Genomic DNA, 27,000 nt, shown 5'->3' on the forward strand with positions numbered 1-27,000 from the left:
AGGCTGGATCGATGGGCCGAGGCCAATTGTATGAGGTTCAACAAGGCCAAGTGCCGGGTCCTGCACTTGGGTCACAACAACCCCATACAACGCTACAGGCTCGGGGAGGAGTAGCTGGAGAGCTGCCTGGAGGAAAAGGACCTGGGGGTGCTGGTCAACAGCCACGTGAACATGAGCCAGCACCGTGCCCAGGTGGCCAAGAAGGCCAACGGCATCCTGGCTTGTATCAGGAATCGTGTGGCCAGCAGGAGCAGGGCGGTGATCGTGCCCCCGTACTTGGCACAGGTGAGGCCGCACCTCGAGTGCTGTGTGCAGTTTTGGGCCCCTCACTACAAGAAGGACATCGAGGTGCTGCAGTGTGTCCAGAGAAGGGCAATGAAGCTGGTGAAGGGTCTAGAGAACACGTCTTACAAGGAGTGGCTGAGGTAGCTGGGGTTGTTTAGCCTGGAGGAGACTGAGGGGAGACCTTATCGCTCTCTACAACTGCCTGAGAGGAGGTTGTAGCGAGATGGGCGTTGGTCTCTTCTCCCAAGTAACAAGCGACAGGACGAGAGGAAACAGCCTCAAGCTGCATCAGGGGAGGTTTAGATTTGATATTAGGAAAAATGTCTTTACTGCAAGAGTGGTCAGGCATTGGAAGAGGCTGCCCAGAGAGGTGGTGGAGTCGCCATCCCTGGAGGTATTTAAAAGACATGTAGACGTGGCACTTCAGGGCATGGTTAAGGAGACATGGTGGTGTTGGGTTGATAGTTGGACTTGATGATCCTAGAGGCCTTTTGCAACCTTAATGATTCTGTGATTCTTCACCTACTAACTCAGAAACTTGCCCACCAGAATTGCAACTGGATCTGTTCGCTTTGTTACTCTTACACTTCCCTTGCTTGCATGTGTCTGAAATTACAAGACAAACTAAACCCCCAGGATATTCCAATTAAATATAAGAAAACTTTTTTCCTGCTAGGGTGATACAGGTTCATAATGGTTCCATACCCTTGGGTATGTATCCACCAACCTCAGCCATGCTGTGATTTTGTGACTCCCTGTTTCACAGTCTATGGAAGATTTATGGAATAATTTAAAAACAAGACTTTAGAAGGCCTTTGCTGTAAGAATACATATTGTCTTAAAAAGCACCTGCAAAATGGTGATCTCAGAATTCTTGTAATTATTCGATGCTTTAAAAATTATACATCTCAGGTCCTGGCAGAGGCACATGCTGTCACATACTTCTAGCTTTTGCAACATTAGCCATAAAGGAAGCTACCCAGCAAACGCACACAGCGTGTCTACATCACATGGCCTTCATTGGTCTTCTACATTTAATTAAAATTTAATAATTAGCTTCCATGGGGCCTGACAACAGACACAGACCTTGAAATCTGTCTGTTAGCATGTGACTGAACACACACGCATAGAAGTGCGTTTTAAAATAAAGCAGTAAGTTCTCTCTTTGAATTTGAAATAGTGTCTTCCAATGTATTTTTAGGTGAAAAGATGTGAAAAGCAAGTGAATGAAAACCAAATGTACACAAATTTTCAAAAACCTTGCCCTATACACACAGAATAAATCCTGTCATGCTAAAATTACGTACCTAAAATTTTACCATTGGAACAGACACACACAAACTTAGTTGTTACCCAAAGAAAATCCTTTAGAAATCAGTCTATAGCCATGCATGTAAGATGCTTATTACGAGTTGCTTTGATTTATTTGAAGAAGCACAAGAAAGCATATGCAGCAAGCTCAGCAAATACTAAAAAGATCCCCAAACCAAATGCTACAACAAATTAAGTTAATATCTCATGTCAGTATGATGGCAATAGCACACGTGCCTCTGGGCACTACATGAGCAAATTAAATCTTCTAAGAACCTGGTCTGGATGGAGCCGTTCAAGCACAAGCAAGTGGTTACGTGCATGCCAGGAACGGCTTGTCTCAGGTGAGATTCAATTTTCATTAATGGTCTTGTTTGTCTCCAGAAGGCACTGAGGAGCTTTGCTGGTGAGGCCAACTATTTGCAAACAGACCGGCCGATTTCCTATCAGAGCTACTCCCAATTTGAACACACAGCAGGTATCTTGTAGGTAGATAGTGAACCACGTAGAGTGTAAAGTCTACATAAAACACTGACTTCTCTGTAGTCCATAGCATTTTGCCTAAAAACGTTCGAAGGAGACTATAATTCTCATGAAAATCAGCCAGCCAGTATTTTAACCTGTTTTGGAGTTCAAGGCTGATACAGTTGTCATGCACAGAATATCCAGTATGTGTTTCTGTAATTCAATCAAGGACGACTTATTGGGCTGTGCCCATTTGCTTCCATGTACTGACAAAATTGAGAAATTCCACAGTTGCAGAGAAAGATTATGGAGAAATGTGATTTACAAACTATTAAAGACTTGCTCAAATTGCCAATAAAATAATAGTGTCTCAACAAAATATTCAGATACAATGTAAGTTTATTTTTTTTTCAATCCAATTTGTAGAGGTCCCTTTTTGAACAAAACAAGAACAAAAAAATCAACACAATTCCGAGGGCTTATCTCATTTACCATATTCTTCCCCAACCTTCACTTATCATAACACAAAGCAGCAACTTATATTATTAGTGCTCATATAGTGCACTTATATGAATTTTTGAATTGTGTATTAAGCTTTAAATACAATGTATTTTCCATGAGCAGAGCCCAAAGAGTACACAACATTACATTTTCAAAGCATATGTTTAAAAAAAGGACAATAAATGTATATCCAAGACAGTCAAACTCAAATATTTTGACTCGGCAAATTCTATAACAAGTAACAGCGATTTTAAACTGCGTACAAAGCAGAACAGTGCCAACATGCCTCTGGTCTGTGAGATATGGTAAAATATCAAGCGTACATATAAAGGAGAGAAGCCAAAGAAAACCGCCACAAAGTCAGAGCTAACCTGAGGCACACCCAGCCGCGACCGAACAAAGGCAGCCCACTTTCCCACTCCATAATGCAAAGAGCCCGACAACAACGAAAAGCACTTCTACGCTACAGAAAGTGAAACGGTAACTTCTGCCAATCTTGCCTCCGCATTTTTAAACAACTTGTTCCAAAAATTTAAAGATGAACATCTAATTATACCAAACAAACGTACAAACTCTAAAGTCAGAGAAGCTCCAGAAGATTGCCACTTTCAACCTTGCATAGTGATAGCCGGCATCGATATTGCTACCGTAGCTTCAGCAGAAGATATGGAAAAGAAAAACCTTTACTTCCAAGTGATGCACGTACATAACATTTTCTTCACAAAATTCAGTTAAACATTGTTTTAATAAAAGGGAAAACAGCTCTAAAAAGGGAAAGGTAGTGTTCACAAGCCTAGAAATAAAAAAATACAAACCCAGAACATTCCATAATAAAAAAATGAAAATAATAAACATTCCATCTTAACAGCACCTATTTTATCACTAAATAAGCCCCATACATGCAACAAACTACAACTACTGTATAAGGCTGACAAATCAAAGGTTTGCTTTTCATATAAACAAAGTGTAAAAATAGCAATAAGTTGCAATCTTCAAATTTAATGCTATGTGAGGATTTTGTCCCCCCAGTTTCATTTGGTAGCAATTTCAATATGCGTTTGATACAAAGGTCGCTCATCTAGGAACCGTGATACAAATACATTGTGCCTAGGACAGTATTGTCGTATCTCTGTTCGACCTTGACAGAATTGGAATGCTCAACAACACTACTAAGTTCGGGGATGCTCTCGGCAGTATCCCCAAACCCATGATAGTGTCCATAGTGCAAAGTATCTCCAGGGTCTTCCACCCACGAGGGCCGGTTAGAAACACAGCTACTCGGGCTTCCGTTCAGGTGTAGAGACCCACACATATCGGTGGAATTATTCATGGCTTTTTCTGGTTCCTCGGTGCCGTTACTGGTATGAATTCGATGCCTACTGGGAGAAGTGATTCCAGGAATTACTCCGTTAGGTGTTAACGTTAAACACTCCTCACGCCTGGCATCCATCCCACTGAGCTGTTGTGCGGCGGTGAAATCCAAATGTCCATTGATGGCACATCCATTTGTCAGTGCATTCAATATGGAGCTACTGCTATTCATATCTGCATTAAGAAATACACCTGTCACCAACAATTAAGAATAAATCGAAATACATCAACATGTCTCCACTATACTCCACTTACTCAAAAAGATGTTTCCATACACAGCTTTGAAAATAAATCTACCCTTTCTTTATTTATGACAACATAGGTAGTTCGAAGCAATGAGAGCTGACCAGTGAGCTTGTAGCATGGATTCTTGTGTTGGAAATGCAGCTGTCTACCTACATTCAATGTGGAAATATGCCTACATCTATCTTTGCAGACAGTGTGGATTTCCCAGAATCCCTTTCATTTAACTGCAGGAAATAAGCGTAGCAGACAACATTCTGGGCAGTGTTTTGAAAGGTGGAATAAAAGGCATCTTTCCACCTTAACTGTAACGTCCTCTTGGGATGAAAGTTTATGTACATACAAGAACTGAGTACCTGTGAGAGGGTGAAGGGTTGGTACAGTATACACTGAAATAGGTCCAATAAAGAAATGCTGTGTGGGGGTGCTAATATAAAATGTTTCAAAGTTCCTTTATTCAGAAAGTACTTCAATTTATCTAGCAGCTTGCTAGATAGCATACTAGGCAGGTTTGTATTTAGTGGTAAGTTTATAATACCATCTGTACAATCCACATGCAAAATGCCATACAATAGCAACAGCAGAGTGCACAGAAGACTAAAAAAGATTAGTAGTAGGAAACAAAATTCTAAAAATGTGCATGCAAAACCCACCGACAACTGTTTTAAAGCAATTTCTCCTCTGAATGTAGTAATTAGTACAATAGTTTTTATTTCCATAAACAGATTTCATCAGTATGTCTGAAACGTATGTTTTTGCAGTGGTACTCAAAGTACTGGCACAAAAACCGGGCGATATATTCTGCCTTAAAAATGCCTACCGGTAAAGGACTTCTAAAATTTACAGCTATATTGGTAACGATGAGCAAGGCAAACATAGAAACTACAGACCTAGACGGTGACATTTAAAGATTTTACATTCTGTTATTATCCTTGGATACGTGCACATATGTTTATGTATATGTGAATGCATAAACCAATGTGCAAAACAGGACTGCATTTACTGCGTATTTCCAATTCAAGCCAGTAGGTCACATTTGTAAAACACTGGCTTCCTGTGTAAATGACACGTAATGAGTACCACTGTTTGACAAGGAAGAATCTGAAGTTTTGGTTCTCTCTTCGTCCTTCACGCGGGTATTATCTGTATTACGGATTACGATACTGATATTTCACATACAGCAATACATAATGTCAAGAAACGGGTTCGATATGTAACTCACTGGATGTACTAACTAGTTTCCTGCGTAGTCCCTGTATGAGTTAAAATAACCGCATCGGCTGAACTCACTGACCACAAATTCTTATTCAAAGTGGGAGAAAAACCCCAAACCCATCAAGACATCAAAGCTAGCATTTCAGTGATGAAAACGCACAGAAGGAATTTCATATAGTGTTTATTAACTGAAAAGTGCAATATTTTAACTGTTTAAAAATAAATCCTTATAGGCTGGCTTTGCCAAATCAAATTTAATAAAAATGGCACTACTGTTAGTTAATATGCAAAAGTAGGTAGTGAATAGTTCCAGTGATAATTACAGAATGTTGTTATTTGTTAAAAATTAGCACCTATAGTAATAGAGCAATAGAGCACATTTATGAAAGACAATCATTTTTCCATAAATAAGAACACTTAGTAATTATCACTGGAATATATCATAGTCTACTTTTTAAGTACTGATTATATATATATATGTATATATATTTATACCTAATATATTAAAATATTAATTATAATTCTCTTTGGTGAATCTGATCTGTGGTACAAAGTATGAACATATTCATCACAGAACAAATTGAAGTAAGAAATCAATTTCTGAACAGAATAATGCACTATCATAACTCCATGCCTTTACCTACAAAGTGCATGGAAAAAGCTGACCCAAGACAGTCTTAATCAAAACTCTATAAACATCCTGTGGTTACCAAAAGCGTCTTGATTAAGCAGCCCTTAAAAAACTTAGAGCAGTAATATTCACTAATACTAGTAACATTTTGACTGTTTCATGAAGATCTGTACAAAACACAACAGCTGTTTTCCAGGGTATGTTAGTTCCAGTACTAGTTTAAGACCTCTCATGTCCAGTCTTTTATTTACATGAAAAAAGGATCCTGCACTTATATCGTTGTGTCTGAAGACATTCTGAACACATGGTATATGTCTGGACTATTCTTTATAAGGTTTGTTTAGCTATTCTGAAGATAGCTTAGTTGTAACATATGTTATTTTCAAAGCTATATAAGCAGTAGGATCTGTTTCCCTATCAACCCTTCTTATTAGCAATTAAATCTATTTAATGGAAATGAAATGAATAATTTAAATTCATTTAAATTATTTCTGGATTTCCTTTAACCTGAAATTATAGCAACTAAAAGCAAGGCACAACGTAACACAAGCCTCAAGTTAAAAGTGAAACAGCCATTGTCGATTTCTGTTTAATAATAAACTACTAATAAACCTTCTCCTTCACCAGTACAATATATTGCATGAAACAGCTAATTTTAGATATGTACTAAACCCCCAATATAATGGGTGTTACAGCAATACAACAGTTTCCAAGACTTTAGACAACAATGTGCAAAAATAAAGGACTAAATTTTATACTTAAATTAAAAATAAAATGCATATTGATTCTTGCAACGACAAGGAGTTTGCATTGCAGAAACAGTGTATATTTCAATTTCTTTTGGTCCAACAGAAGTAGTCTCCTGTTGTTTGGTGTCTTCAACCATTTGAATGTTGTTGTAGTTAACAGGAAACTGTCCACTCCCACCTGATACAACAGCAAACTCTCTATCAACGTGCATATTGTCGGCATCATCGTCAACTCCTCCGTTCATCATTGGTATTACGCCATCAAAGCTGTAAACTGATTCAAAAAAAGCCACATTTAGTCACTGGTGCACACTCAAAAACTCACCCAACAGATGAGTACTTTGATTATTAAAACAAAAGCTTTTTACAAAGAAAGGTAAATTTTTCACGTCTGAAAGCTTCTGACGTTTGAGATCCCAAACACAGAGTAAGTGCTAAGTACTTGCATATTCATTTTAAACCCTTGAAATGGAAAATTACCAATGTACCTATCAGAATTGGCACCTACTTATCAAATAGTCTGGTGTACTAATAGATTGAATGAAGAGCAATTTAATTTACTCATGTTTAGAGCGTGCCGGATAAATAAAAATGTCTCAAATTGAAAGATCTTAAATGTCTACCGTTAGTCTGGACTGCTCCCCCTTTCACTACCCACCCCCTATTCATATCAGACTGCTCCAGGGATGCTTTCAAGAGCTGAACAAACATCCTTCCCCAAGAAAAGCTGGCAAGGGGTTAGACTGCTGTGAGAAATGCTTTGATAAGCAAGATGGGCTTGATTTCACTACCTCTTATACCTACCACCCAAGGCACTCTCCCAGCAGACCCTGCACTGCTCTCACACCAACATCAACACACCTTTCTGTGTGCACTGCACACACTCTTAACGTGTTGTAAAGGGCTACTTTAGTAGACTGCAAGTCAGCTCTCATTACCTTGGGCACAACAGAAATCTTTGTAAACTACTCGTTTTTGAAGAACCTTAAGCAATGGCTAACGTATTTCAGGGCTAGAGATCACACAGGGATTAAGGGAGCTGAAGGCCCTTGGATCAAACTACCCTAAACCAGGAAAGTCAAGGCATTTTTTTTAGTTGCCTAGAGGAACACAGAAATGCAGTTTCATTCTGGCCAATTCAAGGGTACACCTGGTAGTGCCTCCACCCCCACCTCTCAATGAGCACCTAAAAGCAGCCATGCTGAGGCTTGCGATACAGATAGCCAGTCACTGGTTGGGCACAGCAAGTCAGTACTCTGTGTAGCATGTACAGCACAGTGCAAAAGCCAACCAGCCAGGGGCCATAAACCAGAGGGACCAGGCTTAGGGCAGCCGTGAACACACCCGTGTGACCAGCTGGCCTGGTGTGTGTGCATCATCATTGTATTGACCCTGTGCTCCACCCTCCACCAACCCGCCCAGGAAGCAGAGTGAAATTTCTGGAACTGATTTCAGAAGCATAGACATGAAATCCAGCTAATGTTTCTAAGTCGAAACTATTTGGTGTACATTCTGAAAGTGGCCACTGATTTACTTTTGTTAAGTTCAGCTTCAGCCTTTGGAACTCATTTTTGTATTACATTTGAAGAGAGTAACTAGTTTGTATCACAGTATATTGTGTCTGTGTTGCTTCATTTTGATTTTTTTTTTTAACGCTATGCACCTCATAGCAGATACATGCATGTGCACATAAATAAAATTACCTGCAAGTAACCCCCCCCACACTGCCCAGTTCAGCTATTCCAGGACAAAGGGTGAAGCACAGCTTAAGTATTTCTCTTATTCCAAGTCTACTGCTTACAGGTTCTTGTAAGAGGCATATACTGTGCCTGGTCATGTTTTTTTCAAAGCCGTGATTGTTCTAATTTGGGATATGGCCATCAAAACCTGACTCTTCCCTGCATGTACAGGTTGCCTCCACTCTCTCTGAACATCTGGATTCTCCTGTGTAAATAGTCTTCAAAGGACAGTGTAGTTTTGGTTAGGGCACAATTACCACAAAATACGGCTTGTTTTGTAAAAAGGCTAGCCAAGCACAAAGATGCACTGATGACTTCTCATTACTCATCGCTGTTGTTTAAAAAGTGTTTCAAGAAGTGTGATTCATTCTCACTCCGTTTTATATTGATGCAATAGATATTACTGGTGCTGATGTCTTCGAGGGCAGACTCGTCAGATTAGAAACTTCAGCTTCCGCAGTTGGGACGCATCTTTTCTTTACTACAAAAACCTTCAAGCAAATGCAGCAAAACTTCTGCGTTTGTTTGCAAAGGTCTTAAAAAGTCATACCGGTAAAAATTTCAAACACTACCTGGTCTGACTGCTTCTCTAACATCTCTGTAATTGTTTAGGAGATCTTTTTCATTTAAACACATTGTGTATTTGTTTGCTCGATCTAGCTTACCCACTGGACCAACTGTTTATGCTGAAAGGTAATGCAGATACTGCTGTTTCAGGACAACATACAGAATAAAAATAGCTAGCCCAGTGCTGCTCCCACAGACTGTGGCGAAATGCTACCTATTGACTTGATTGGAGCCATTTTCTGAAACTAAAAGAGATTGCTGGTTATGAACATTCAGAAGGCATAGCTCCTCAAAACAAACAATATCAATCTTTGAGTTCAAGCAGCACCTCCCGGTAACAGAACATGAATGCACTGAAGGCACCTTTTCATAGCTGTTGTGGGCATCTGTATGCTGTGTGAGTTTTCTTGTTCTATGTAGCTACTTAAGGACTATATTCCTGAAAAGCGGTCTTGTATTTAATTGCATAGGCACTCTACTCTGTCAGGAAATTATTTATGGTTTAGACCAACTATACGAAGTAACATATTCCATTTACGATCTGCTGTGGAGGGCCCTGTTAAGGCGTCTGATCCTGGTATAGTTGAAATGGTAGCTGGATAGCAAGTACTAAAGCAAATACTATAGTGTCAATATTGATGTAATTTCTGTTGTCCATGTCATATTTAGAAACATGGTTTTGGTCTCAGTTCTCCTCGTCACCTGGAATTAAGCCTTGTTTGAGCCCGTTTTATTTGGCTCACTGGAAGTCACATCTGTTTGAACAATATAAACTTTAACTGAAGGAAGTGTCTTCAGTGAAGGCCTACGAAGTCCCCTTCCTGATGCTCGACACAGGCAAAAGAAATGAGGTTTGGGTGCAGAATGCTGCATTCTTTAAAAAGAATTTAATGGGATGGCCAACAGAAAGGAAGCAGAGGATATTCTCTATCATGTTATTCAAGGTGCTTATTAGATGTAAAAAAGATTTCTTCATACAGCCACCAAAAAGCATCTTCGAGGTTGTACTATCACATCATCGCTGGCAGAGGAAGAAGCAGCACTATCCTCAATGCACAAGGCTGAATGGGAATCCTTAAGGTTCTTTCTAGTCTGACATCCTCCTCTAAGATATCAGTTCCCCTTGGAACTGGATGATCCTGGAAACTTAAGGTATGTTAACTTCATGCTGAGAAACTTTTTTGCATTGAGTTTCTTTCATCCATCTTACCTAATTAACAGGTTTTGAATTGTGAATGAATCCTGAAACGGAAAATTACCATCAGAACACCCGGCATCTTTGTGAATTAACGCAGCATTACCTGGCTCTCCTGAAGGAGAAGAAACTGAGGAAGGGGTAGAAGCTAATTTCGGCTCCTACTCTTCCACGTATTATTCTTGGCATCACGTAACTTTAGCACTCTCTGGAAACAAATTTCTGAACACACCAAGATGATGACAGGGAGAATCGGGATCTTGTGGCATGGAATAATTGTATTCATCTGCTTCTTGTATTAATATGTAATTCAGATATGTACGTGAGTTTGTCAATAATACTCAACATCCACTCTGAAAGGCTTTAAAATGTTTATTTTCCTTTCTCAGCAACAGTATCACCCCATTCCTTTTACCTCTGGGTTCTCACCTTCCGTTCTAGCCTTCTTTACTCCAGCAGACTCCATCTCTTCAAAGGATCTCTTTCGACTTGTCCCACCACTGAATGGATTGGGACCTGCATTCTGATGAACCCCATTTAAGGTGCCATTGCTATAGAAACGATTCAGGTGACAGTTCTGGAGGTTCAAGAGAAACTGGGCACATTCTTGGAAGCCCTGGGTATGTGCAAGGTCTGCTGCTGTCAGGCCACTGGCATTTCTCAAGCTGTACAATACAAAGAAACTGAATTACACTCATTCATCAAGCTAGCTTGCTGCTGCTGCTGCCCTTACTATCTATCTGCTGGTGATGAGAGAAAACATACACTTAGCAAATTTTCATTAAGAAATTAGTTATCAATCTTAGTTTTATAACTAACTTAACTTCTCGCACATATATCTGGCTTCTAAGCAAAATTTGGGAGACAATACACTTTTAAATAAAATCAATATACTATGTGCCTTAAAAAAACCCATCTTCCTATTTAAACTTCTCAAAATGCTTTGTTCTAAAATAGTCTGAAGTATCTGATCTTTACATAAACTTCAGACTAATTTAAGCCTTGAATTTTACCATCTTCTGCAGATTATTCTGCAATCTATTGCTTTAACTTGAGCAAAGATCAAATACTCAAAACAAACTTAACAAGACTTGGCAATTGTCCATGGCATTCTGGTTTCTAAGGTAACATCATCATTACTGTTCTTCCTAACAATAAAATATATACATAAATAGAAAAGGATAGATAGATAAAGAGGCTATACTTAGTTATGCTTTGCTTATACTTTTTTTTCCTGGTTTGTTTCTAATTTCAAAGTGTGTGACATCATAAGAGCTGGGACTTGCTTTGTTATTTGAACCAAGGCTTTTCCACGCACGAGGCAATGGCACTGGATTTTGAATATTCCAATGAATCAAGGAGATCATAAATTAAATCAGGTAGGACATGGAGAGATGCAGAAGTTTGATTTGAAAGAGTGCATGCATTTGCACAAACATACAGTATGTCTATGCTTAGAAATATAGGGTAATTTCATAAGTAAGTGCATAAAAGTGGACAAAAGAGGACTAGAAATTACAAAAATAGATCCTGAAGCAACAGATGTCAATAAATCATTCCTAAGTTTTTTCCACCTTTTCAGACAGATGTAACTAGTCAGAAAATTGAATTTTTCTTTCTTGGCTTCAGTAGTTTGGACAAGTCCGTTACTTAAAAATCCAGAAACGGACCAACTAACACAGTATGAATTCAGAAGATTGACCCGATTCTGTTGAAACTCATAAAAAATGGAAACCAACTCACTCCAGCTCATGCAGAGAAAACAAAGAACAAAGGCCAGTTTTGCTTCCTAGATCACTGCAACTTATTTGCTATAAACATGAGACTAAAAAATTCTTTGGAAACTGTTACAGAAAGACTAATGCCACAAATGGATACAGCTGGAGTACATAAAATTTGGAAGACTAAGTCAAAATACTATAGAATCAGAAAAATCATTAGACTAGATCAGGGCAATTTCATTCTATACTACAGTTTTCTAAGTCAACATTTACTTGGACTACTAGTGAAAGTCCAAGAGAACAGCAGCCAAGAGTGGTCTAGAGAATAAGACTTTAGAAGACTGAAAAAACTAGTTAGTCAAAAGAAAGGAAACCTCAAGGTAGACGTATTAGTTTTGGATATCTAAAAGATAGATGCAAAGAGAAGAATCTGTTCTGCGCGTCCAGTGCAAGCAATATATGAATGGGATTAACACCAACAAAGGATAGTTGAAGTTGGGCATTAGGAGAAAGTCTCAGAGTATAAAGGTTGCTGAATCTCCAGTGGATTCTCTTCCCCACCTTGTTTTAAGAGCAGATTATGATTTCAGAAATTCTGCAAAATAGTCAATCTTTTCCCATGCTGAACTAGATGAGGTCCCTGCTAATCAACCTTCAATGCTCCTTTTGTAGTCCTCATTTACTTGTGTAGGAGCATACGGATGTAACACAGTGCAACTACAATTTAAGAAATTTCAACATATCTGTTTTGGACAAAAAGAATAGCTCAGTTCTCTGGAAACCGTTTTCAATTCATGAGCCCCAAAAGGACACTAAAGTAAATCTGAACGAACAAGAGCAAATTAAAGTTACGTGAAGATAAAAAAATGACCAAAACAATATGGTGTTGACTGACCACCTAATTTAATAAAACTTCAAGAAGCAATTCTATTACTTAGCAAATGTTATAGAACATCACCTCTGCTTTGAAAAATGGACTGTAAGACAGACTACAGTTAAGTCACTATTTCCCAAAGGGATGTCGATATAAGTTGCAAGAGGCATTTGGAGGTGTACAAAGCAAGATGTGTATGCTATTACATGACCAAACTCTGGGGAAGAAAAGTTACATTTCCCAGAAACAAAATAATCAAACTTGAAGTTAGTGTTTGTCAAATTTTAAAATATAATGACCTTTGGTATTTTTAGACCTGTTCCCTTCCCCTCTGCCCTGGTTTTGGCTCGGATAGTGTTTTTCTCCTTCCTAGTAGCTGGTACAGTGCTGTGTTTTGGATTTAGTATGAGACTACTGTTGGTAACACACTGATGCTTTAGTTGTTGCTAAGTAGTGCTTATACTAAGTCAAGGACTTTTCAGCTTCCCATGCTCTGCCAGCGAGGAGGTGCACAAGAAGCTGGATGGGGACACAGCTGGGACAGCTGACCCAAACTGGTCAAAGGGATATCCCAGACCATATGGTGTCATGACCAGTATACAGACTGAGGGGAGTTGGCCAGGGGGCAGCAATCACTGCTTGGGGACTGCCTGGGTGTCGCTTGGCAGGTGGTGAGCAATTGCATCGTGCATCATTTGCTTTGTATGTTCTTTTACCATTATTATCTTCTCTCCCTTGGCTGTCCTATCTTATCCAACTGTTTTATCTTAAGCAATGGGTTTTACTCCCCCCCCCCCCCCCCCTAATTCTCTCCCCCATCCCACCAGCATCATGGAGAGGGTGAGTGAGCAGCTGTGTAGTGCTTAGTTGCTGACTGGAGCTAAACCATGACACGATCTCTTCCTGAATGGCTTACTCTTAACAGGCAAACAAATATGTACTTGTTCTACAACAGTATTTTGGAAGCACTGCACAGGACTCAAGCACATTGGATAGAACGTTCTTGCTTCTCAGAGTTTAAAAATGTCTCTCAAAAATCTGAGTCTGAATTTAGCCTATCAATTTCAAGAGAACTTCCTGCGTTCAGAAGTTAGTAATGAAAAAAAGAGGGGAAAAAAGTTAAATAAAAGGACATTACAGGATCCATATGACTCCAGAAACTGGCTGGCCAACAGCTATGGAAGAGAACACAGCTGTTAAGTTCTCTGTGCTCCTTCTCACTGGGAACACTAATTTTCTTTAGCTGATTCTTCTAGCCTTCTCTAAGAGGAAAATCTGTCAGTGGGAACACAACAGGCAGCAAGAGCTAGCCATGCTATACTAGCTCATCATAACAAAATACAAGTAATCCAAGAAAAAATGGCTAAGTCAATTAGCCACATGCCCAAAGTAGGAAAGCAAATGCTCTTAACACGTATCAGAGTTTTACCAGACTGGAATAGTTTTATGGATTTCCAAAACGTGTAGAAATACTGCCATTACTCTGAGGATTCTGAGTGCGTAACAGAAGAATAGTGTCTTATACAGTCCTTCTAAAAACCCTAGAGTACTTGAATTAAAAAGCTAGGACATCTACTAGACCATTCCTTAAAAGCACCAATCTGACTTGAGTGGTACTACACTGTTACAGGAGTAGTTACAAGGGACTGGGAATACATCTTTTACTAGATAGATCTGCCATGTATGGTCTACCTCAAGAGCAGCTAACTTCAGTTTAGTCTATGAGCTAAGAATATAAAAGCCATTACTGTAAACAGACTCCATTATAGGAATGAAAACAGAAATGGTTCACTGCTCCAACTGTACATAAGACTAGGAGGAGTTCGATCTCATGTGTAATCCCTATGCCAGTCCCTGATTATGAACTGCAATTACATGTAAACTGACCATTAAGTGAAAAGGAGTAGTTACTGAAGATTTGTTTGGCTATTAAGTAGACTATATATGACATTGAATGCATGGATGAAAAAAAAAAAATCAACCAGCAGGAAACGCAAAGAGGTAATCACTATATTTAAGTAAATTTCCAACTACTTCAGTTATTAGTCCCTTGAAAGGTATTTATCTTCATTTCTCATAGCTGCCTACACAAAGGAGGATTTGACTAGGAAAAAAGATATAACTGAAACAAGACCTGGGCTGTGAAAGAAAAGTAGTGGAAAAAAATATAAACCACTGGACAACATGGACAGAAATAGCTCAGAATTTCATGTCTCTTTTCTACCCATCTTCCATCTTTTTGTAAATTAAAAATCCTTTCAGTACTAGCTTTGATCTGTTACCCTAAACACCTTGAAATAGCAGAAGCTGCAAAGCTCAGAACGGTGTGTTTGATATTAAATCTTCAGGCAAGCTGCCCTTTTGTTACTGCTAATCATACAGCAAATATGACAGCTCTGTTTCTGTAACCGTTACTCAGAATTTAAAAATGAGTAAGGAAATTTCCTGAAGGTTTTGCAGGTGTGGATTGGGTTGGGTTTTGGTTTTTTTTTTTTTCTTCCTTCATCTGAGGTTTTGGTGTCATGTATCATGCCCCCCCCACAAGATGCCAAACTTGAGTACAATCCTATGTTTCTTTTCAGGGTTGTTTTTTTTTTTTAAGCTAGGCTACTTAGCTGAAACAGGACTAGGCAAATAACAAGCTACTTAGACTGGTATTTTTCAAAGGTGATCTTATGAAGGAAGAAGCTGCCGGCAAGGAAGGTGTGGAAGGATGGAAGAAAAGAAAATCAAGCTAAGCCTTGGAAAGTTACATGCATTTTATGAGTAGTCAGTATTCATTGACTTGATGCAGTGTTTTCTAAAGGTTGGCTTAGTTACTGTGAAAACAGACAGCTGAGCTCAAAAAACTTAATTCCCTCTCTCTACAGTAAAAAAAAAAAAAAAAAGGTCAAAACCCAAAGACATCTCTAAAGGAGGTCAGTCCAGCTACAGGAACAGGTAGAAAAACTGAGGAAAGGACACCAAAAACTAAAGCTCTAAAAATGTAATTCCCTTTTTGGCACCTACTCCAGACAGGAACATACATGGAGGCTTGAACTGCCAAATGGGAGAAAAATTCCTTACTTAACCTTGCCCAGGACTAAATGCAGTTTTGGTAAGTTGTCAGAAAGTCAATTCGGTCTATGCTTAGAAAATATATACCTTGTATCACTTCCAAAGCAACTGAAGTATTTGAAAGATGATTGAGTCCTGTTCAGATTCTTCCACTTAGCAGTATTTTTTTGCTTTATAGTTTATTCATTATTTCCATGTAATTCTTACTACTGGAAACAAATTAGAAAAATGAAGCATGATATTATTCAGCCTTCTTGTAGGCTAAAATCCAGGAGCTAGGAATGATAAAGACCTATTGTTTTCCTTGAAGTACAGAAGTATGAGATCTAACTCCAAAGCAAAAGGAAAAAGACAAATGTAATCGGAAAGATACTTTTTTGTATTATGAAGTTATGGTAAATAGAAAAAAATTCATGAGGAAAGTCTGGATACAGATGAGTAGAAATAGGTGATCTTGAAGTTCCTTGATAGATGACATTTAACACTTCAATTGTTCGGTAGTAACAGATGCTTTATCAACAAACTCAAAATGTGTACTGTTGTATTAAGAGTTAAAGCTCTGATTTTTGTATATACGTTTATTCACACACCTTCTACAATGCTTAAAACACTCTTGTACCATTTTCTTCTTCCATCAACTGATGTCCACAGGCAGTCTTCAAAACTGACTAATCTTGGCATGAAGAGGACTTTTTTTAAAAAATAAAATAAAATCTGTTTTTCTCCCTTTGGTTGACATAATCAGAATTCCCATCTTAAAGGCTAAGTTCATCTGAGAGTCCTGTTATAAAATTAAAGCAGCTATAAAGAGGACACTGATGAAGCATAAGTTTATGTTTCCTTCTTCTGAAATACTTTTAAAAATGCTGACTGCTACCGTAATTGAATTGTTTTTCAAAACCAGAAGAGATAAACATGTTATCTGGTCAAACAGGATTGGTGTACAGAAAACATCAAGTTAACTTTCAGTTTAGCTTTATTTTAGGAGGTTGTTTTTATTATTTCAATCTAACCACAATCTGTTGTTTTGAGAAGTTCACTGAAGGAAAGAAAAATCTGAGGCAAGCTCTCAAAAAAGATGCAAGACACTTCCACTATGATTAAGTTATAGAAAGTAAAAAGGCCAAAACAAAGAAACACTTAGAATTCTTTAAATATAACTACTTTCGTGTAGGAAAGATTTACTTCAAGACAACTTACGAAATTTACTCTTAGAAGGATCTGTAGAAAGAAAAGAATTGTGCTTCTTGCTTTGAATTACAGAGTATACTGAATTTAGTTAGAAAGAACTTGATTCTAAGTTGTTCAATTTTTTTGTACTTATTGGAGGAAAAAAGCAAGTATATTTCTGTCTTTAACATAGAAATACATTTGAAACACACTATCTTACACTTATAATGTCACATACCTTGAAAAACAAAACGTTTGCTACAAAAAGTCAACAGCACATCTTTTTGAAAAAAACATTCATATATGTAAAAAAATCCCCTAAACGTTTAATTTTAAATAGTGATTACATCACCTACAGCTTACTGTGTTTTTGTTAATGCCATGCGACAATCTAAGAAAATAAACCACAGTTTTCGTATATCAATGTAATATCTGTTAAAAAATACTGATCTCAACTTATCTATTGTTAGTTTACAAATAAAAATGTAGATAAATGTAAATTAGGGTAAGCAAAGCATGCAAATCTATAGATTCTATATCTGAATTCCTAGATTAGCATTAAAACCAATCACCGCAACAAATACCTCAACAGTATGCCTTGTGTGCAGAAAGGAAGCGATACTGAACATTCAATGCCACAACTGTAAGGTTTTCGGAGAAGCACCTGTGGCAGTTTCAGCAGTTTCTATATGGAATGCTCCCCCTTTCTAGGATTACTTGAAAAAATCAAGTCAATTCGAATTACGTAGCTGTAAAACATTGACATGTGTAGTTTTTACAGTTTCAGAATCTTCTGTTTGATTTAAACGGGCAATGGTGCATAAACAGGAAACTTATATCATAAGGGATCACATATTTGCAGGCAACATTAAGATTAAAAGTTACATTAACATACATAAAGTGCTGTAGCACATTATTCAATATGTAAGCCATTATCATGTGACCACCTTAACAACAAGATACTAAGCCTTTTATGCCTTTAAAGCATTATTACTTTCATCCTGAAACCAAGGTTGTCAGTTCTTCACCGAAATTTATATAGAATGGATTAAAATTACCGGTCAACTCATGGCTTCAATTACTTTAAATTTAGTAGGCCGTATCTTAAAAGAATTAGTAACTATTCCTATACAAAAATTAGCAGATACAAGGATTAAAACAAAACAAAAGAAGAAAGAGAAAAAAAAAGATCAGAACACTAAAACGCCCACAGTGAGAAAAAACGTTTCCTATATAAACATCAGTATACTATTCTAAAATTTCTAAAGCAAAATGATTTTAAAATGCTAAACTTTAAGTGTTTTAACCCTTTGGTGTCCAAATACAGAAGTTGTGTAATAGTTTCAAACCTTATTTTTTTTTCAGATACCAAGAGAAAAATACTCTTAACAAACAGACCTGTGTCACTGCTGGGGTCAACTATAAAAATTCATGCTAGAATTACATACTGGGCATCTACAAAAGCACAAGTTGGTGCCAAGTTTTTATTTCACAACAAAACATGTGGCAGCTGAAATTATTTTAGACTTTTAAAAACAATGGTAGAGTTTCTCAGAACATCCTCCAATATCATAACAAGGTGAATACACTGGAAAGAAGGAAGCTCTTCTTTGTGAAACCACTTTTTCCACATCAAAATCAAGGCTCACTATGAATTATGCAACTATAATCAGCTCCTAGATACTTCAACTCATGACTGAGCAAATGCAGGCAGAAGAAAATCATTAACCATGGTAGGAAACAGCAGGATTACTACAAGCATCACCATCAGGTGGTGATTTATTGCTGTATCTGTATTTCAATATATATGCTTTAAGAAAGACCTCAAACAGTGGACTTTGTTTTTCAATATCTCTCGTAAAAATTATTCACATTTCCGAGTAAGCTTTTGCCTGAACAGTATAGGCCTATCTGACTTTGCCTGGAATCAGCAACCAACAACATTTTTAAATTCGTATTTGATTATGTAAGAAGTGATTCCTAAACACAACTCACAAAAGGAAGGTATGAAAGATTACGGTAACTCTTAGAACAACATTTTGATTGCCATACAGCATAACAGAAAAGACCTTCCCTATTAAAATGAAAATAAATATTTCCTAGATCACCAGCAAAAATAAATTCCAAATAACTCTCTTTTCAGTACTGCAGCCACTTTAGGTCCAAAGACTTAAAGTTACTTAGCCTGCCAACTTTAGGAAAATGAGAACTATCACTACTGCTACTATCATGTTTCTAGGAACAGACCTAGAATTGCAGATGAAGTTGCTCACTATGAAGAAAGCATTATGGAAGGCTATTAAGGGAAGGTTCAGTGCGAACTCTGGCTTGAAACAGCCTTGCAATGCAGATTCTGCCAAGATGCCTCTAGCAGCAAATAAAATCGTGTTATTTATCCTCAACACACCAACTGAAAACCAGTGGTAGACTAGATTTGGAAAAATTAAGAAAGAAAGCTTCTCTCAAATGTGCCAAGCATCAAAGTTCAAGAGATTTAGTACAAAAAAGTATGGGCAGTAAGAGCTTGGGAATAAAACTAAAGAGAAGAGGTAAATTAATTTTAAACTATTTTTGTGCCAGAAGGGGAAAAAAATGAAGAATGAAAGGACTAAAGGTATTAGATGACTGGATTCATTGTCTTGCTGTAATAGGCATGGAGTGGGAGACTATCAAACTACATAAAATTTCATTTTTTGTAACAGAAATAACTCAATGCTCTTACTCAAGCAGACAGATGATCTTGTGGATTAAGAAACCCTTGAAATGCATAAGACCACTTTAAATGAGCTTCACAAAAGAGTTTTTTCAACTTAGATTTTCTTCCATTTACAATGAAAATTTATCTACCATGTATGAGCAATATCAAGCAAAATACAAAGAACAAAACAGAGTATAACATTTCCCCTAAGTTACAGCTGCCAAAGCTCTTCCAAGGTTTGTTAAGCCTCCACACCACAAGATACACCTTGTAACCTGTAGCACGACACACACAGAGAACTTTTCTGACCAACCTGAATATGTTCTGGGCCATGCCACAACTGCCTAATATTTTTTGTCCAGGTTCAAAGGTTCTAGCTGAATTCAAGTTGACTGAAAAGACACAAACTAGAACAGCAAATGAAACCCAAATCAACACAGCAGAAGTTAGAGCAAACACTGCAATTAACAATTCTCTAACTACATACCCAGTCAAAAAGTATCAGCAGATCAAGCACAGCACCCATACAGATCACCACCACCATCAATGTCTGGACTAACCATTAGAACTAATCCGACTATTGTATTTGGGAATATACTGCACCCTTGTTCCACTGTATCTAACTTGCGCTCTGGCTAAGTTCCACTTTCTAACACTTTGGTTTCTCCACCTGACTTAACAACACCCAGGTTTCTGTTGGCACTAATAGCTTATTTTACAGAAAAAAAAAAATCTATATGAAAGGAAGCTGCACAGTGAACATTAGCACAGTATCATATGTGAAGGCAGATCACTGCAAACAAAAAAGAAATCCTAACATTCCTGTCAGAAATCTGAGATAATCTCACTTTAAAGTCTTGGTAACACTTCAGTGCTCTTTATCCAGCTCTTCTGGACTGAAGCAAAGCCAAGAAAGCAGTGCTATAAATCACAAAGGCTCATCACTAATGAATAAGATCCCTTACCAAGCTGACCCATATCCTGTGAATTCCCTTTATGTTCCAGAAAGGTCACAAAATATCATTGCTTTAATGAATGATTTAACTCATGAATAAAAAGTACAACCTCTCACATTCTTCTCTATTTCTGAACGCATGTCAGTAACTACTGTTGTTATTCCAACCCCACTAAGAATATCCACTCTCAAACAGAACAGGAACTCAGTGGTAAGAGTTTGCCTCAGCTTCCCGCAATTATGCAGAACAGCTGTAACTGAAAACTACCATTTTTCATCCTGGCTTACTCTAAGACTGAGCCTCTCTCTTCCACCTTTTGATTCATCAGTTATCCATGCATATATATTCTGCTTCAGTATTTCAAAATCTTTCCTTGAGACTAAATGCAAACGACTATCTTACTTTGTCGTCACAACCTCCTACAAACCACATTAAGTTCTTCTACAACGATGGCAATCAAGCATGAAACCAAACATGGAAGACATTAGGAAGTTTTACTTGTAATTATTTTGCAGGAGAATTAAGAGTTTCACCACTGAAATGTACAATCACTTGGACTTTGCCTGTCCGTAAGAATTTACATGAGGCAGGAAAGGAAGAATGAATTCCGATGCTTGTAGCCTCCATACTGCAGAATGGTTACTATCTTGTAAAGTGCAGTAAGGGCCCCTAAAATGCTTGTTAGAAACAGGATAAAATGCGTGTTATATACAATGAAAGAACAACAGCCACATTTTTTCCTTCACTATACTGCACTGTCTAATAATGCAACAACAGTAGTTAATCCAGCAGTTTAACTGCTATCTGGAGAGCAGACAATCAGGTTTGCAAAAAGGATCGTGTATCAGGTGGTCTGAGTTTGAAAAGCATCAAATATATAACTATTAATATACTAATTAATAGATAAGAACGGCTCTGTTGAAAAAGCACCTAAGTCCTATTCCTAAACAAATAATCAGTAAGAACCTAAAGCATTATGCTCAAGATGAGGTTAATGACCCTAAGAAAGTAGGATGTTGATTCTTCTACACTGAATCAATGTAGCAGTTTCTCAAGTAAAAAGATGACACAGTAATGGCACTTCACAAGCACGTTCACTCCAGAAATGACCTGCAGTTCAATAGTAAAAGTTTGGCAGCTAAGTTAGAAAAATAAGCAAATATTAAAGATCTGCAAGTATCTGCTAAGATTTTAAGAAATCACGAAGAAATTCAGAAACTAATGGGGGAGATCTCTGAACCCTGAGACCCTTCAAGAGAACAGGCCATTTAAGTTTCCCCTCAAGACTGAAAAGGAACTGAGGGTTTATGACACAAAGGAATGGCTGATTTCTGCATTATCATTGTGAAATCACATGTCACTCCTTCTGCCTGTTCACTAAAGGTGACTGAATTTCAAAAAGTCAAGAAGTCTCAGAAGTAAAAATGAAAAGAACAAAAGCTGAGATATCACAGAAGTGGTCATAATTAAAATGTGTAACAGACTTCAAACAGAAATGTATTACAAGACACTCACAAAGGGGTAATCCAGTGGCATTAAAAAAATTCACATTAGACACTTCCGTTACGGAGGATAGAGAGCAATTGTGAAGAAAAAAATAATGATGCTTTTTTTTAAACAACACAATGCAGTTTGTGACACATGAACTTGCAAAGAAGAATTAAAATTAAGTCACTGCCAAAGTATGAGAATGAAGTTTTTGCTGAAAAACTAAATACCAGAGATAGGACATTTCTGGCGTTACAGAAGGAGTAAATTTACACATTCAAATGAATGCAAGACAGCTTTAATGAGGAAGCGGCTGAAGTGTCTGCCTAAACTACATCAACATCACAGCATGAATCTGTCATCTGGTAGAAACAGATGTACTGGTATATTTATCCCAGCATGTCAGTTATTCTCCCCAAACCTGGAGACCAGAGTATAAGAAACCAAAAAGGAAAGTATCTCTTCGGGGTCTTGTAGCATCCCATCATGGTATCCAAATCAGTTTTTCAAAAACCCTTAAGATTCCTGGCAGGGAGATAAAAAGCCTTCCTATGCTACTATTCAAGCACCTTGGTCAACAGAACTCTGAAGCAAGCACGCACTTGTGTTCAATTGGATGGATGGATACCAAGCCACATCGTGTCCCCCAAGCTACACCTCTCTCTATTCCAGGGTAATATAGCTTTTGAAACTGCTCTCCTAGCCCTGAATCACGTCACTAGGGAACTACAACTGTTCAAATGACAGTGGCAGAAGAATTTTTTTTTTCAGAAATAAGTGGACACAACACAAAAGTGAACTGCACGAAAACAAGACATGAAACTGGAAGAAGTTCAAATCACTATAACAGCTGCATCTGCTTATTATTTTTATTTTATTCAGCAGTGTCCTGTGCTTGTAGCTGAATTTTGTATTTATATATATGCTGTGATGCAATCTATGTAACTATATTAATACCCAGCATTTAAAGAAATAGTGTAAAAGAGCAAAACAAAACATGGCACCAAGAAGGCTTTTCCTCCATAAACAGCTGTGGACACTTGTATGTCACCATGATAAATAAAACATAGTTAACCATACATAAATTGCATAATTATGCTTTTTAGTGAAAATCCAGCAGTTACTATGGATACTTTAAAAGGTACTATCCACATTAAAAAGTCAGTTACACAGCAAACCTTTTCACTCATATGAGGACATTGTGACCACCTGCTTCCCCCTCTTCAAGGGTCCATGAATACCATAGTTAGTGGAGCAACCATTTTTATGGCTGTAGGACATACTGTGCACAGAATATGCTTCAGCTAAAATGAGAAGGTAAATACCACAAAAAAAATCAAAATATTTTCACTAGGGTACAATTATTAATTTTTTACTATTATTAAAAATTTACAAAGGAATAGAGACCCAAATTCTCTCTCATCAATTAGGAAAACAATGCAACAACTTCATGAAATTTAGAGACTGCAACATACTGTATTTCTCTGTAAAAGCAATGCACTAACAAGTCTGAAATAAAGTAAACTAGAACAATTCAAGTAAGGCAATTTTATTAAAACTAAAATTCTTTCTTTTACCCTTACTGGACTACCATCAATATTCTTTGGCTTCCAATATACCAAAGGAGTGAATAAAGTAGAATTACAGTAAACACTGATATCAAAGATTACACTAGTCCAAGTCACTTCATTTTAACAGCAGTATTTCAATAATCACTCATTAATAAAAAATACATTTCTTGCAGTATTACACTACTGATTACTAGTATTTGTGTAATAATGAAATCTTAACATCCCTGCTCTACTTTCTGTAAAAAAAAAAAAACTAGGGATGGTGCAATACTTGATTTATACTATAAATACCAGGTATAGGCAGTATAATTGACTATTTGCAGTCACAAGGGATATTCTCTGCATCTTCATATAACTAGATTTTGATACTGTAACTGTATGAATAAAGAAAAAAAAATGGATTAGAAGATCCAATCCCCATAAAAAAGCCATATTCACCATCAGTACAGATCAGCACTTTAGTTCTAGTTAGTACTCAGTTCTGTACTTAATAAAAATAGTCAATAACATTTCAGTTAATACATACAAACTAGAACTCAAATATATGGACAAAACCCCTCTCCTTTTCTTCTAACTGAAGCCATAAAATAAAGGAGTCAAAACTTTCAGAGCATCTACATTTTCAAGATGTTACAAAAGTCAGGAAATCAACATATCCATTAGAGATATGGGGCCAATTTTCAAACCTGGATAACCCAAAATTAATCAATGTCAGAAGCATACACATGGATTTGGCCTAATTTAACATAATAAGCCTGGAAACTAGAATCTATAGAAAAAAAATCCTCACCCCAATCACTCAACAGCTAGCACTCCCAGGTGACAGGGCTAAGTCCTGATCCTCTAAATGACTAAACATGGGTTGCTCCACCAGCCTATTGCATTTGCATTCCTGACTTTACCATCTCCTGGATAGGATCTGATATTTAATTACCTACAGAACTTGTGGCAAGTCTATCCTACTGAAACACAGATGGAATTCTAAGTTAGAAAACTGAGAATTCAAATTATTTCCTGTTCACTAAAACAGCTATAAACCTACGCTACTTCTGCTGCAAATAGCTTTGGTCAAAGGCAAGTATCACTCTCCAGGTTTTACAGAAATGTTTTGCCTATGGCTTGCAAATACGATGTTGAAAAAGCAAAATTTTAGTTCTGTAAGTTAAAGTTGCAGCCACGTCTCTAACCTCAGTTACTCAGCTATTTATTTTGAAAGTCCTACGGATGTAACACATCCTCTTCTTTACATCAGATTCTTAACTCTCTCATTTCAGTTTATGCAGTTCCACAACTACTCTTCTGATTGGATACTTTGTAAAAAAAAAAATCACAAAATTACATACTAATTGATGATGATAATTAAGGTTTGCTCAATTCCACAGTAAATTTAAATGCAAGTTTATCTTAAGATATCTGAAAGTGAGTGCAAAATGGGAATTTATAAATTTAAGACTGATTTCATGAACTTGCCAATAATTGACCGAGACAGCCGCATAAGTTATTTCACTTTCATTTTCCTGTGAAGCAATCTCTTCATATTAAGCAATTTGTTCATTACTATTAACTTAAAAGGTAATCTATTTCCTGAATATGATACCATTGAAAGAGTTAAATTTTATGGTAGATTTATCAGGGCAGCATTACAAAAACAGTAAGATGGAAACCAAAGGGTAAAACAAGAAATTAACTACATGATTCTTATTTCACTTACAACTAAAAGTTTCATATTGCAGGTTAAAATACAGTAACTAGTTACCATTTAAGATAACAAGACTAGTTCTAATTAAAACAAATGGCTAAAGTATTTACATTATTATAAGCCATAGAGCTTATACTCAACATTTCTAGGTGAAAACTGCATCCATTTTGTCCATGCTGTAAGTTGCAAAAGTTTGTGAGATTTTCTGAATGTGTTTGCAGTACATAAACCTTTAAAGAAAAAAGTTAACAGGGCAAATACACAATATACTAACAAACAGTATTAAACTAACTGCAAAGAGTGTGTGAGAAGCTATTTTGCACATGTTGCTTTTGCATTGTTTTCTATATTTATTCACCAGTGCAAGGTGTAAATCTGTTGTAAAAAATAGCTACATGGTAGATAAAGTGTACAATTTGGTGTCATCTGACAGAAGCATGATAAATATTTTAATAGATATAAATGCAATACTAATGTAGCACACTGGTATCACTTAAGTACAATAAACTAGACATGCAAAACATCTTGGGCTTCATTACAGTTGAACATGTCTAGCTTAATCTTTTACGACAAGCTTAAGTCTAGCACGTCTTTCATTAAGGTCTCTGCTGTTTTGACTTTTCTTTCTGACATTAGTATCTATGTTTACTGGTCTAAGTTAGTTAGCTAAACGCACAACAATCAACAACAAAAAAAATACCTCACTTACTCTATTTGCGCACCATGAGCCACAAGGGCACTTATGGAATCCATACTACCAGACCGTGCTGCTTTATGAATAGGAGTTTCACCAACATAATCCTGTAAAGACAAACTACATTTTGTCAAGCATAATATTTCTAAAAAATAAAATCTTATTTTTACATTACTCTAATTAAGAAAGCAGATATATAAAAGAAGCATTTATTAGCTAGCAAATGCATCAGGCACTTCATTATTATTTTAAAGTTTACAGTAGGCTGTCATGTAAATGAGATAGCAAGAAATAATGCTAAGGGCATCTAACTCAAAAGATAAACCTTAACCAATAATTAGGCAATCAACGGTCATACTTGAAGAAACTTTTTTTTAAAACCCCACAACGTATACCACTATGACAAGTTGCTCTAACACCTTTATTTCCCGGTACTTTTGTTTCCCACTATCTTGGGCTGAGCAAGCCATCTTGAATTCAGAAGCAGCATGGCCAACTTTGTGGGACTATATCGCTCTCAGATCCTGCTGACACACTTACGCAGTACTGCATTGCACCATAAGCACTCACCAGGTGAGGAGCATTATGCATAACTCTAATAAAATTATGCCCAGAGCTCACAGGACAGGCCAGCTCTCTCTTGAGACATACACATTGGCTCATGTCTTACACGCTTTTCTTTCTCTCTTTATCTAGTTACATTCCATTATTGTTAACCAGCACATACAATCATTTGATTTTTTTTGTATTATGCACAAACATACTGGAGGTAGTGTATTGCTTTTCAGGTAACTCCTCTC

At 37.1% G+C, this 27,000-nt stretch overlaps 1 protein-coding gene across 1 annotated transcript in view; it reads right to left on the minus strand.

The window, feature by feature from the left end:
- Positions 1-2,459: 2,459 nt before the first annotated feature.
- Positions 2,460-27,000, minus strand: part of ANKRD10 (ankyrin repeat domain 10) — a 38,762-nt gene continuing 14,221 nt past the window's right edge. The window contains exons 3-6 of the mRNA XM_075091059.1: positions 26,216-26,307; positions 10,702-10,937; positions 6,950-7,045; positions 2,460-4,107 (exon numbers count right to left, since the gene is read on the minus strand). Of these exons, the coding sequence (XP_074947160.1) occupies positions 3,641-4,107; positions 6,950-7,045; positions 10,702-10,937; positions 26,216-26,307 (891 nt within the window). The 3' untranslated portion in view covers positions 2,460-3,640. The remainder of the gene's footprint in view (positions 4,108-6,949; positions 7,046-10,701; positions 10,938-26,215; positions 26,308-27,000) is intronic.

The sequence above is a fragment of the Phalacrocorax aristotelis genome, chromosome 1 (assembly GCF_949628215.1).
Source record: "Phalacrocorax aristotelis chromosome 1, bGulAri2.1, whole genome shotgun sequence".
NCBI classification, from domain to species: Eukaryota; Metazoa; Chordata; class Aves; order Suliformes; family Phalacrocoracidae; genus Phalacrocorax; species Phalacrocorax aristotelis.